We start from the raw sequence: 13,406 nt of genomic DNA on the forward strand, positions 1-13,406 counted from the left end.
GAGGACCCAAGACTCAGGGACCAGGGAGGCTGAGAGCCGCTTTCGCCTCCACCCACCTGCCAGATTCCCGGGGAGGAGGGGAGCGGGGATCCGGGCTGGGCGGCTCTGATGGCGGGAGGAGGGCGCACGCTGCCCCGCCGGGCAGCCCGAGGCCCATCGCCATTGCTCGAGCTCAGTCTCCTGGTGGCGGCGGGACGGCGCCTGCCGTCCAGGGCGGGCTCCCCACCCCGGACACTCACCGCCGCCGGTCCCCGAGCGGGCTGGGCGTCCCTGCTCTCCAGCTCCCCGGGGCGCAGACCTCCAGGCCGGAAGCGCCAGCCGCATCCAGGTCGTCTCCCAGTCCGGGCTGCGGGCCGTCCAGCTGGACACGGGGCTGCCAGGGCCAGGACCCCACACCCTGGGCGGCGCAGGTGTGGGGAGGGGCGGCGCGGCCACCTGCCGGGCCTCGCGGGGGCGGGATGGGGGGGCGCGGCGGGCCGGGCCGGGTGGGGGCAGTGGGGGGCGCGGCGAGGCGGATCGGGGGGCGCGGCGGGGCGGAGGGGGGGCGCGGCGGGGCGGGGCGGGGCGGGGGGGGGGGGCGCGGCGAGGCGGAGCGGGGAGCGCGGCCGGGCGGAGGGGGGGCGCGGCGGGGCGGAGCGGGGGGCGCGGCGGGCCGGGCCGGGGGGGGGGGCGCGGCGGGGCGGGGCGGGGCGGGGGGGGGGCGCGGCGAGGCGGAGCGGGGGGCGCGGCCGGGCGGAGGGGGGGCGCGGCGGGGCGGAGCGGGGGGGCGCGGCGAGGCGGAGCGGGGGGCGCGGCCGGGCGGAGGGGGGGCGCGGCGGGGCGGAGCGGGGGGGCGCGGCGGGCCGGGCCGGGGGGGGGGGGTCGCAGCGGGGCGGGGCGGGGGGCGCGGCGGGCCGGGCCGGAGGGCGCGGCGGGGCGGGGCGGGCCCGGCGCGCCCCGGGGAGCCGCCCGCCCGCAGGGCCGCCGCACCGCTAGGGTTAAGCCCGGACGCCCAGAGGGAGCGCGCGCCGATTGGAGCAAAGTTTCGGGGCGGGGCGGGGCGCGGGGGGGAGCCGGGGCGCGCGGATTGGCCGGAAGTTGTGCGGGGCGGGGCGCGCGGCGGCTCGGCGCTCGCTCCGGGAGAGTTGACAAAGCCCCGCAGGGAAGGACGCCTCGCGGCGCGGCGCCCCGGGCCCCTCGCCCCGCCGCCCAGCGCCCCGGCCCGCGCCCAGCTCCGCGGCCTGCGCTCCCGGACGGCGCGCCCCGCGCCCCAGCCCGGCCCCCAGCCGCCCGCGCCCAGGTAGCGCCGCCCCGCCCAGGCCGGGCCCGGGGGCGCGGGGGGCGGGATGCGGCGCCCGGGGCGGCGGTGACCGCGGCGCGCTGCCCCCGGGCCGGGCCCCGACCCCGCCGCCCGCCGCGCGCCCGCCGGCCGCGCCCCGTCGAGGTGAGCCCCGTGCCCCCCCCCCGCGGTGGGCTGGCCGGGAGGGTCCGAGTGCGGGGCGCGGGCGGGGAGCGCTCCCGCCTGGCCCGCGGCCCTGCCCCGCCCCCGCCCCGCACCCCACGTGGGCCCCCGGCGCACGACCGTCCGCTCGTGGCGCAGGCGGCTCTGCGCGGGGCCGCGGGGCGTCGGGGCGGGGGCGCGGGGGCGCGGTGATTAGTGTAAAGCCTTTGTCTGCCTTTGATTCGCACAGCTTCTCCCCGCCCGCCTCCTCCGCCCCAGCGCGGCGCCGAGGGGGGCCGGACCCCGGGTCGGCGGGCCGCGCCCGCCCCGGCCCCGGCCCCGGCCCCGGCCCCGGCCCCGGCCGGCGAGATGACGCCGAGCCCCGCGCCGCCACCGCTGCTGCTGCTGCTGCTGCTGCTGCTGCCGCCGCCGCCGCCGCCACCGCGGCTGCTCGGGGCCCTGCCGGCCGCCGCCGCCGCCGCCGCCGCCGCCGCCGCCGCGCGAGGTGAGTCCTGGCGCCCGGCCCGGCCCGGCGCCGCCCCTTCCCACCGGCCTTGAACCCGGCCACCGTGCCTGCCTGGCACGCGCCGCCCCGCCCGCCGCCCCGCCTCCGGCCCTCTCCGCGGGGACCCCGCCGATCCGGGGGGCCCCAGGGCCAGCCTGGGGTCGGACGCACGGTGACACCTGGGGACCGGACGGCCTTGGGCTCCCGGCCGGCCGGCAGCATTAGGGCACGGCAGGGGGGCCTGGAGACACCTGAGGACCGCACCTCGCAGCTGGGCACCGGGCGGGGGCGCGAGCCGCACCCCACCCGTCGGATGTTCTGTGGGCCCTGCCGCCGGCCCGGCCCCCCTGAAGGGCATCGGGGCCCCGGGGGTCGTGGGTGCCCGCGGACTTCGGCCAGCCATGTTCCAGGAGCGGCAGGGCACGGTGCTGGCCTCTGCCTTGATGAGGCGGGACCTGTGGCCAGGCCAGCCCTTCGGGTGTGTTGACCGCTCAGGATTGTCCCTGCCCTGTCCTCCACGCCCCCCGGGGCGCCGCACCCGCCCCTGCCGCCCAGAGTGCGCAGAGCCCGACTTGGCCTTATATGGCCACGTTCGGGTGTGGGGTGGCGGGTGGCAGCCCAGGTGGGCCTTATGCCACCGTGCCCCTCCCCCTGCCGCCTGCCGGGACTCGCTGGCCGGAGGGTGGGGTAGTGTCCTGGGCCCCGGCTCTCCGGCCACACTGGGTGAGCCCCCTCACTTCCTGCAGACCAGACTTGGATATCTTCTTGGGCTTCTCCACCCCTGCACCTGCCTGCTCCCTGGCCACATGTCCAGGGAGGCTCTGGAGGCCTCTGTCCTGCCATGGTCACTGGCCAGAGCTGGAGACCGACTGGTGGGTGAATCTTGCTTCTTCACCAAGGGAGCCTAGCGGCCCCACCGCCTCAGCCCTAGTATCTGGCCCTGGCTGTGCTGCGCAGGACCCCCGCCCACACCCGGGGGCCGGGCAGGAGCGTCTTCCTGGGCTCTGTGGCCGGGAGGAAGGTATTTCCTGCACTGTACTGACTTCTTCCAGGCCCAGCCTGGACCAGGGCAGTGAGGTGAAGTCATCTCAGACATTCCTGTTTCTCTGGTGAGCAAGCCCAGTTTGGACTTGAGTAGAGTTGGGGAACCAGGAGTGGAGCTTGGGCTGTTTTGAAAGCCATTTCCCTGGGGTGCCATGGCTTTTGGAATTATAGTTCCCTAGATTCGGATCCTATTTTAAAGGTTGCTCTTTGCCCAGGGTTTCACAATTTTGGTGGGTTTGACTTAGACTGATTTTTGAAATTTGAAAAGAAGACAGAATTCAACTTTCTCCATTCTTCTTTATTTCTTACAATAGGGACTCAGAAGGTTTACGATGAAGTGCCTTTTGACGTCAGCTCTGAAAGTGGGCTTTTTCTCTTTTGCAATGACAGTCGAAGGATCAGTCTGAAAAGCAGCCAGCTCAAATGATCCTTCTCCTGTCTTCTGGACCAGTGGCCATACTTGGGCAGGCTGGCCCCGTCTGGTCAGGGTGCCCATGGCTGCTGGAGCGGTATCATCCGGGCAATAGGCTGATGATGGTGTAGTGAGGAGGTGCTGACTGGCTCCGTCCGTGAGGCCCTGACGACCCCACTGGCTGGCCAGTACACGGTCAGAGCCGAGGTGGCTTCAAGGTGGCTGTGTGGAAGCCGGGCCAGGGGCTGTGAGGTGGGGGTGTGGGCCAGCCTCCATTCACATCTGGGGCCCCACTCTGGGAAGGGAAAATAAATCACTGTCCCCTTGGTGGGGGGAGGGAGCAGTGAACAAAGTAGTCTTTGGCTGGACCTGGAAATACTGACCGCAGACGCCTTTATCCTTTGTGCAGGAATCAATGGGCCTCGGGGTTCTCAAAGTTGCCTTTCAGCCTGCCTGCCTGCCCTGTGCTAGGGCCCTAGTGAGAGGAAATATTGGTTTTTCCCTGGCTGAGGCCTCCGGCCTGGGGCTTGCCTGGCCTTGGCTCGGTGCTTGCTGACTGTCCTGGGGGTGGTGGACTGTGGCTCCTGAGGCTCGCCAGCCACCTGACTGCCAGGCAGCCTTCTCTGCCCACCAGGCCTTGCCTGGTGACGTACTGTGGTGACAGTTCCAGAGGGTGAAGGGAAGGGAGTGCCTGGACCCCACAGACACGGCCTCTAGCACTGGTCTAGCACTGCCACACCCCAGCACCCAGTCCAGCTGCCCCTCCCAGAAGCTCCTCCCAGGGCACGTCCCCGTCCCCGACCCCTGCAGTCCGTACGACTGGGACAGGACAGCAGTGGAGTGCGGGTGAGGGAAGGGAGCTTGGCATCCAGGCTTAGAAGGAGGTCAGGAGGCAGCCATGGCAGACTGGAAGCTGCTAAAATCCAAGGACTTCTTGGCAGAAAGTGGGACTCCTCTTCTCAAGTGTGTTAATTTCTCGAGAGAATTATGTAAGCAGATCTGGGGTTCTACGGTGGATGGAGGGGGGCCCTGTGCTGCCCCGGCCTACGTGTGGGTTGGCAGGGGGCACCCAGACTCTCTGGGCACAGTGAGGGTCAAGGTACCCCTGACCAGTGGCTCCAGGGCTCTACCCTCCCCTTCCTGAGTCCTGCCAAGGCCCAGTAGTGACTGCAGGGCAAGGCCCCACTTCACACGCTGGCTATAGGGCACCCTGAGGACTCAGCTGTGCTTGGTGACCTCCAGGGCCTGGCATCAAACCCTTGCCTGTCCTTGAGAAGTCTGAATGGGCAAAGGCCAGGGACTGTCAGGCCTGGCTTACCTGCCCCCAAGTACCTGTGGGAGTCCTAGAGCTCCCACGGGACTCCTGAGCTTTATCCCAGGGCTCTGGGCTCAGGAAATGCTGTGTTGACATTTCTGAGGTCCAGGGTCAGTGCCTGTGGCACAAAGGCCCCTGTCAGTGGCTGTGACAGGGACCTGAGTGGCAGGCCATTGTCCATTGTCTTAGTGCTATGATTGAGGGCTGGGGCTAGGGATGGCTTGGTATCTGGGGGTCTGCGTTCCATGGGTCCCTAGACAATCTCTGCCTGCTGTGGATGGGGGTCTATGGGACTCCTTCCCCCAGAGTCCAGGGCTACCGCCGTGTCTGGAGATACTGTGATACATTTGTGGGCTCTGTGCCTCAGTATGTGGGACTCAGCCCTCCATGGAAGTTTTGCCAGAGGCTTCCAGAAAAGCTCCCATCCAGCCTGGACCCCAGGACCACCCCACCCAGCCACCCTGGGATTGGGTGTGCGTACACACGCATACATGTGCACACACACACATACATGTACATGTGCTTGCACCTATGATATGAGGTCTCAGCTTCAGGGATGAGACAGAGCCAGAGGCTCCCACATCTGATTGTTGTGGGCCCTGTGGGGGTCCCTAAGCTCTCCCTTCAGAGGGATGATCCTAGCCTTGCCTCCTGGGGGGAAGGAGGCTGGCATTGAGCCTATGGGAAGTTTCTCTCCGCTGCAAGGGGCTCCATGTGGGCTTGGCAGATAGCCACTGGCTATAACTGTGGCTACAAGGCCTCAGATCAGGGCCTGGTCACTCCCTCAGCCGCCCGGTTCCCTGCAGCAGGAAGTGCAGCGCGTGCATGGACAGGGTGGACTGTTTGGTGGGCTCTTGCTGTGGCCCCACCGGGGACCTTGAACAGGTTGTCCACAAGGCTGGCCTTGCCTGCCTTCCGCCTTTTAGTTGCATCTCCCAGGCTGTCCCTTTTTTTTTCTTCTTTTCTTTCTTTCCTAGTGCTAATCCTTGGGCTGGAACTCAGAGTCAGGGTGCTGTCCCTGAGGGTTTTTGCTCAGTGCGAGTTACTGTTCTGCCACTTCAACCACAGGTCCACCTCTGGCTTTGTGGTGGTGAATTGGAGGTAAGAGGTGCATGGACTTACCGGTTCGAACTGGCTTTGAACCAGGATCTCAGTCTCCTAAGTAGCTAGGATTACGGGGCATGAGCCTCTGGTGCAGGGACCATACTTTCCTCAGAACTCCTCTTTGTTTTCTGGTAGCATGTGGGAGAGGGCGGGAGAGGGTTCCCAAGCCGAGAGCTCCACCCCACAGCCAGGCCCATACCTGGGCCAGAGAATTCCTTCCAAGCCAGAAATTCCCTAGACTTTGCAGTTTGCCAGAGATTAAGTTGAGCCTAACAGGGCCTGAGCTGGCATTATGGCTCCTGTGTAGTGGTCCTGAGCTGGCCCTGCGTCTCTTCTACATACAGCTGGCCTCAGCTGGCCTTGTGGCTCTTGTGTGTGCAGCTGGCCCTGAGCTGGCCTTGTGGCTCCTGGACAGCCCTCTCTCACTGTGGCCACAGTTGGACCAGCCCCTCCAGGAAGAGAGCTCAAGGTCAGCATGGCAAGGCAGTGCGTGTCACCACAAGGCCAGGCACCCTAGCTATCAGCTCGTTCCCTTCCTAGGGTCCCTCCCTTCATGATGCTGAGCCACGCCCCTGGGGCCTGGGGCTGTGGCCACACCTTTGCTGGCGAGAGGGTTCCTGTAGACTCTGCACGCTTCCTCCTGGAGGCCTTGCCATCTCCCCAGTTAGGCCTTCAGCCTGATCCTCTGGGCTTCTCAGACTCTGCAGAAATCACAGAGAGACCATCGCTGGCCTGGTGTGCCGGCCTGGGGTCTCCAGGTCCTGGGCACTGCAGAGGGCCTCCCCTCTTGTCCTCCGTGTCCTGTACCCCCAGAGGAGTGAGAACACACCCCCTAGCCTCCCCTTGCTGGTGTCTCCTCTCTACCCCACACATCCATCTGCTCCTTACCTGAGCTGGACTTTGTCAGGGCTCTGGCCAGTGGTGGGGCTGGGGCCCCCTGGCTGGGGATGGGCAGGGTGCCTGCAGGAGACGCAGGCACAGGCAGCAGTCTGCATCCCCTGCTTGCTTTCCCTCCCCACCTCGGGTTTTGCCTCCGTTCCCTCACTGGCGGAGTGGGTGGGAAGTCTGAGCGGACTGTAAGCAGTGGCAGCCATGCTATCGCTAGTCTTTGCGGGGGCCCAGCCCAGCAGCGGGGTGCAGTGGTACCCGTGGGGGAGGGGGAGCTGGCCAGGGCTGTTTGCTCTCGGATAAGGCTGGCTCCAGTGTCTGGGCTGCTGCCGGCCTGTGCCCTGCTGTGTGTGGAGCTGGCCCCGAGGGCCCTGCTTCCGGCCATCTGGCAGTCACTGGCTCTGCCCGTATTCTGACCACGTCCAGGGCTCCCACCTCTCCAGGTGCTTGTTTCACCCCTTGGGTTCCTGTCTCCCAGTGTGCCCCACACCCAGGCTTCGCCTCCTTGGGCAGGGAGGAGGCTGATGTGAGGGTGGCCTCTCTTGAGGCACACAGGGGCCGGGCTCGTCTGCTCAAGGCAGACTACTGACTGGGGTCGGGTAAGGGGTTAGCATGGCTCTTGAGCAGCCTCCAGTTAAGCCTTCCCAGGCTGCGTTTGGACAGCTGTGTGTGTATGTGTACGTGTGTGTGCACACACGTGTACTTCTGCACATCTATACCTGTGTGTGCCAGCATGTACGAGAGGTCTGCCCCTGGGACCCAGGCATCAGGCTGGCTGTCCACAGGGGCCAGCTAGGACCTTAACCACTCCCTCGCTGCCCAGTGGCCTGGGAGGCCCTGCGAGTGGTGGAATTTCAGACAGTGACAGGTGGTGGGCAGGATTTGCCTGGGGATACTATGGTGCAACCCTAGGGGGTTGGTGAGGGTGTTGGGAGCCTCCCGACTGTGAGCCGGGGGCTGGAGGGGGCTGGACCAGGGTGCCTGGCCTGCCCTGCTGCTGGGTGGTCTGCGAAGGAAGCAGATACCAGGGAACAGGTGGCTGGGAGCCCCTTCGCACCTCTGCACTCCCTCCCTTTCCAGAGAGGACAGGGAGGCAGGTGAGGAGGGGCTGCTGGTGCTGTCCGTGGCTTGGGGTGGGAGACCGGTGCCTCTGGAGTCCCCTGGGCGTCCTGGACCCCCTCCCGTGGGGTGGCCCTGGGGAGGGTTCTGGACCCTGAGATCTGGGGATGTCCGCAGAAGCGTGTAGGCTGGGCCTGGGGCAGCAGCATAACCCCCATCATTGCCCAATAAGGAAGTGCCAGCTGGTTTTGGAAAACACCTGTGCCCGCAGGCGGCGCCAAGCAGTGGCTCGGAGGCAGCCCGCCCAGCCGCTGCACCTGGGGCGTTCCTGCCACAGGGCAGCTGATGGTGGACGGATGGGTGTTGAGTGGGGTGGCGGGAGCGTGGCTCCCCGTGTCAGTGAGGACCAGCCGGGAGCCCTGCCTGCTGCTCCCCAGGCCAATCAGGAGATGGCCCCATTGTTGACTCAGGCTTCCCAAAAGCGTATTGAGCCAGACTGGGTTTGTCTGGGGCCGTCTCTTGCCATCCTCCGAGAGGCTGTCCACCAGGGACCCTCGCCAGGTGCCTGGGGTCAGCACACAGCGGGCTCTGGCGGACCTGGCCGCTGTCATGCCGTCTCAGGCCTTCTTGGCCCCGCTGGGTAGATTTTCTGGGTGGAATTGGGGGGGGGGCCCGCCTTCCCCCACCTGATGGAGACCTGAATCTCCGCAGGCCCCCCGAGAATGGCAGACAAGGTGGCCCCGCGGCAGGTGGCCCGGCTGGGCCGCACCCTGCGGCTCCAGTGCCCCGTGGAGGGAGACCCGCCTCCGCTGACCATGTGGACCAAGGATGGCCGCACAATCCACAGCGGCTGGAACCGCTTCCGCGTGCTGCCCCAGGGGCTGAAGGTGAAGGAGGTGGAGGCCGAGGACGCCGGTGTGTACGTGTGCAAGGCCACCAACGGCTTTGGCAGCCTCAGCGTCAACTACACCCTCATCGTGATGGGTCCGTCGAGCTCACGTGGAGGGCCTGGCGGGGCAGGGCTGCTTGGGCATCGGATAAACGGAAGGGCAGTGCGCCTGGGACAAGGGTCACCACAGCCCAGGATGGCAGACCTACCCGTGCCGCCGGCCGCGGCCTGGCCGCCCCCATCGGGATGTGGCGGGGGCTCGGGGGGTTCTGACTTGGCCCCGTCCCACAGGCCCAGCCTTGGCCCCGTCCTCTGGCAGCGGGGAGGCCCTAGGCGGTGGTCCTGAAGGGCACAGCGCTGGCCGGGCAGGCCTTGGAGTCAGCCATGACTTTGAGGCTCAGGTTTCAGAGTTCAGAGGAGCCGCTGGGAAGCGAATGGCCTTTCTGTCCTCTTATTTGCAGGAGGCCTGGCCACTGGGGATGGACAGGTGTCCCGAGTGACGCACCCTCCCCACGCTGGTACCAGGCCCGCCCCGCCTCCCTGCTGGACTCCCTGGTGTGGGGCCCTGGGCCAAGCTGGGCCATTTCACAGGAAAGTTCCAGCGTGGTGGCCCTGGGTCCCTGGCCTAGCCCAGAAGGCAGCTCTTCCACGGTGGCAGGGGACATTCCTCAGTGTGCCCCACCTTCCTACTCCCCCTCCCCTCTCACTGTCCAAACACAGACCCCTCTGGGTCGTGGAATGGGAATACTGCAGCTTCCCTCCCCCATGTCCTTTCAGAGGGGACTGTGACCGGGTGGTATGTGAGCCATGTCTGCACCAGGCCTCGGCCCCTTGATGTGGGCTAGGGTTACTGCAGCTGCTGGCGGGCCTGGCCCCCTCCCCTCCTGGGCCCTTCAGACCCCCCGGAGCCAGGGTGGTGAAGCCAGCCCCCAGCCCCACCCACGCCTGTCAGGGGCACCTGCCCAGCTGTCCCTGGGCCAGGAGATGGGGGTGTGCCCGTCCGTTCTATGGCTGTTCCAACTGGAGATGCATTGGGGTCTGGCAAGGGCCTCCCTGTACCTGTACCTTCTCTTGTCACTGCAGATGATGTTGGTGTAGGGAAGGAAAGCCTGGGGCCCGGCAGTGCCTCTGGGGGCCAAGAGGACCCAGCCAGCCAGCAATGGGGTAAGGATAGATGAGGGGCCCTGCCTACCCAGGATGGAGTTAGGGGACTGTGCCTGTCCAGGATGGGTGGGGGGAGAGGGGTCTGCCCGTCCAGGATGGGTGGGGGGAGAGGGGTCTGCCCGTCCAGGATGGGTGGGGGGAGAGGGGTCTGCCCGTCCAGGATGGGTGGGGGGAGAGGGGTCTGCCCGTCCAGGATGGGTGGGGGGAGAGGGGTCTGCCCGTCCAGGATGGGTGGGGGGAGAGGGGTCTGCCCGTCCAGGATGGGTGGGGGGAGAGGGGTCTGCCTGTCTAGGTCGGGGTGGGGGGAGAGGGGTCTGCCTGTCCAGGATGGGTGGGGGGAGAGGGGTCTGCCTGTCCAGGATGGGTGGGGGGAGAGGGGTCTGCCTGTCCAGGATGGGTGGGGGGAGAGGGGTCTGCCTGTCCAGGATGGGTGAGGGGAGAGGGGTCTGCCTGTCTAGGTCGGGGTGGGGGAGAGGGGTCTGCCTGTCCAGGATGGGTGGGGGGAGAGGGGTCTGCCTGTCTAGGTCGGGGTGGGGGAGAGGAGTCTGCCTGTCCAGGATGGGTGGGGGGAGAGGGGTCTGCCTGTCCAGGATGGGTGGGGGGAGAGGGGTCTGCCTGTCTAGGACGGGGTGGGGGAGAGGAGTCTGCCTGTCCAGGATGGGTGGAGGGAGAGGGGTCTGCCTGTCCAGGATGGGTGAGGGGAGAGGGGTCTGCCTGTCTAGGACGGGGTGGGGGAGAGGAGTCTGCCTGTCCAGGATGGGTGGAGGGAGAGGGGTCTGCCTGTCCAGGATGGGTGGGGGGAGAGGGGTATGCCTGTCCAGGATGGGTGGGGGGAGAGGGGTCTGCCTGTCTAGGTCGGGGTGGGGGAGAGGAGTCTGCCTGTCCAGGATGGGTGGGGGGAGAGGGGTCTGCCTGTCCAGGATGGGTGGGGGGAGAGGAGTCTGCCTGTCTAGGTCGGGTGGGGGAGAGGAGTCTGCCTGTCCAGGATGGGTGGGGGGAGAGGGGTCTGCCTGTCCAGGATGGGTGGGGGAAGAGGGGTCTGCCTGTCCAGGATGGGTGGGGGGAGAGGGGTCTGCCTGTCCAGGATGGGTGAGGGGAGAGGGGTCTGCCTGTCTAGGTCGGGGTGGGGGAGAGGGGTCTGCCTGTCTAGGTCGGGGTGGGGGAGAGGGGTCTGCCTGTCCAGGATGGGTGAGGGGAGAGGGGTCTGCCTGTCCAGGATGGGTAGGGGGAGAGGGGTCTGCCTGTCTAGGTCGGGGTGGGGGAGAGGGGTCTGCCTGTCTAGGTCAGGGTGGGGGAGAGGGGTCTGCCTGTCCAGGATGGGTGGGGGGAGAGGAGTCTGCCTGTCCAGGCCGGGGTCGGGGAGAGCGGTCTGCCTGCCCAGGCTGGGTGGCAGCTCTTGCCTGGTGCTCTCCTGACCGTTCCTCACTGACCTCGGCACCACATGGCCCTGCAGCTCGGCCCCGCTTCACACAGCCCTCCAAAATGAGACGCCGGGTGATCGCGCGGCCCGTGGGCAGCTCCGTGCGCCTCAAGTGTGTGGCCAGTGGACACCCACGGCCCGACATCACATGGATGAAGGACGACCAGGCCCTGACACGCCTGGAGGCCAGTGAGCACAGGAAGAGGAAGTGGACGCTGAGCCTGAAGAACCTGCGGCCAGAGGACAGCGGCAAGTACACCTGCCGTGTCTCCAACAGGGTGGGCGCCATCAACGCCACCTACAAGGTGGATGTGATCCGTGAGTAGCTGGGGCGGGGACGGAGGGTGGGGGGCCGGACTGGGGCTGGGCTGGGGGCTGAGGTGAAGGCTGGGGCTGGGGTGGGGTCGGGGGTGTGGGGGGCTGGGCTGGGGCTGGGCTGGGGCTGGGGTTGGGGCAGGGGCTTGATATTGCCAATGGCCGCCCAACCTGCTTGTCTCTGCCCTAGAGCGGACGCGCTCCAAGCCCGTGCTCACGGGCACTCACCCCGTGAACACCACGGTGGACTTCGGGGGGACCACGTCCTTCCAGTGCAAGGTGCACAGTGACGTGAAGCCTGTGATTCAGTGGCTGAAGCGGGTGGACTACGGCTCGGAGGGCCGCCACAACTCCACCATCGATGTGGGCGGCCAGAAGTTCGTGGTGCTGCCCACAGGTGACGTGTGGTCTCGCCCGGACGGCTCCTACCTGAACAAGCTGCTCATCTCCCGAGCCCGCCAGGACGACGCGGGCATGTACATCTGCCTGGGCGCCAACACCATGGGCTACAGCTTCCGCAGCGCCTTCCTCACCGTGCTTCCTGGTGCGCACGACCCCCCCACCCCCCGCCCGATCACCCGCCCCATCGATCGTCACCCCCCCCCCCGCCCCCAGACCCTCCGGGGGGCCCCAAGGTCTGACGCCTGGGTGGGGCCACGCAGACATCTCCCCAGGGTGCCGTGTGCAGTCAGTCTTGCCGTGCTGAAGTGACCCCTCCCTGCCCTTTCTCCATTCTCTATTGTAGACCCCAAACCACCAGGGCCTCCTGTGGCCCCTTCGTCCTCCGCCACAAGCCTGCCATGGCCCGTGGTCATTGGCATTCCGGCCGGCGCTGTCTTCATCTTGGGGACTGTGTTGCTCTGGCTCTGCCAAGCCAAGAAGAAGCCATGTGCCCCGGCCCCGGCCCCTGCCCCACCAGGGCCTGGGCACCGCCTCCCAGGGCTGGCCCGGGACCGTGGTGGGGACAAGGGCTTGGCCGCGCTGGCAGTGGGTCTGTGTGAAGAGCATGGGACCCCCGCTGCCCCCCAGCACCTGCTGGGCTCAGGCTCTGTGGCTGGTCCCAAGCTGTACCCGAAATTGTACACAGATGTGCACACACACACACACATGCACTCACACACCCACTCCCATGTGGAGGGCAAGGTCCACCAGCACCAGCATGTGCACTATCAGTGCTAGACGGCCGTGGGCGGCCGCCGCCTCCCTCGACGACGCCGTGTGCCACGGGGGCTGCGGGGATCCCAGGGCAGTGGACAGACAGGTGGGGAAAAGGAGGGAGGCACACAAATGCCTGACCATGTAGACGGACATACTGCCAGACATGTGCACAGAAACACGCACGCACGCACACACACACACACACGCACACACACCCGCGCACTCACACACGCACACACACACAGACAGCCTTCGGGAGGATTTGACTTGTGACTTTGCAGTGACATGTAGCATGTGCTAGTTGAAGGAAACTTCCAGGAGGAAGTCTGGCATGGTGGTAGCCCTACCTGCCACCTGCGTCCCCACCCGTTCTTGCCCTCCACCAGCACTCCAGAAACCCCCCCACCCCAGCACCCTGGGCAAGGGTGCGTGAGGGAAGCCAGCCCCAAGAGGCCGTGGCCACTGGAAAAGACCTCCTGTCCTCCAGCCGCTGGAGAGGCTCACTATTTATATTTAAGAAATGAAGAGCTCACGCCTGTCATCCCAGCTACTCAGGAGGCTGAGATCTGAGGATCGTGGTTCAAAGCCAGCCCAGGCAGGAAGTCCATGAGACTCTTATCTCTAATTAACCAGAAAAGCCCAAGTGGCGCTGTGGCTCCACGTGGTAGAGCGCTAGCCTTGAGCTGAAGAGCTCAGGAACAGCACCCAGGCCC

General features: G+C 66.9%; 1 protein-coding gene across 1 annotated transcript; it reads left to right on the plus strand.

Moving 5' to 3' along the window:
* The first annotated feature begins 1,774 nt into the window (after positions 1 to 1,774).
* On the plus strand, positions 1,775 to 12,801 carry Fgfrl1 (fibroblast growth factor receptor like 1). Its single transcript, XM_090343955.1, has 6 exons — positions 1,775 to 1,925; positions 8,459 to 8,731; positions 9,720 to 9,800; positions 11,254 to 11,538; positions 11,726 to 12,079; positions 12,281 to 12,801. Exons 1-6 carry the CDS (start codon positions 1,790 to 1,792, stop codon positions 12,712 to 12,714), a joined length of 1,563 nt encoding a protein of 520 aa, XP_090200081.1. The 5' UTR covers positions 1,775 to 1,789; the 3' UTR covers positions 12,715 to 12,801.
* Positions 12,802 to 13,406: the final 605 nt, after the last annotated feature.

This window comes from Megascapheus bottae, chromosome 13, assembly GCF_031878675.1.
Source record: "Megascapheus bottae isolate mThoBot1 chromosome 13, mThoBot2.hap1, whole genome shotgun sequence".
Taxonomy (NCBI): Eukaryota; Metazoa; Chordata; class Mammalia; order Rodentia; family Geomyidae; genus Megascapheus; species Megascapheus bottae.

What these genes read in the sequence shown, in the direction of transcription:
- Fgfrl1 (XM_090343955.1), top strand. Translation starts at nt 1,790, where the DNA reads ATGACGCCGAGCCCCGCGCCGCCACCGCTGCTGCTGCTGCTGCTGCTG. An exon ending in CTACACCCTCATCGTGATGG is followed by an intron (nt 8,732 to 9,719) that starts GTCCGTCGAGCT and finishes TTGTCACTGCAG; the next exon opens with ATGATGTTGGTGTAGGGAAG. An exon ending in CTTCCTCACCGTGCTTCCTG is followed by an intron (nt 12,080 to 12,280) that starts GTGCGCACGACC and finishes TCTCTATTGTAG; the next exon opens with ACCCCAAACCACCAGGGCCT.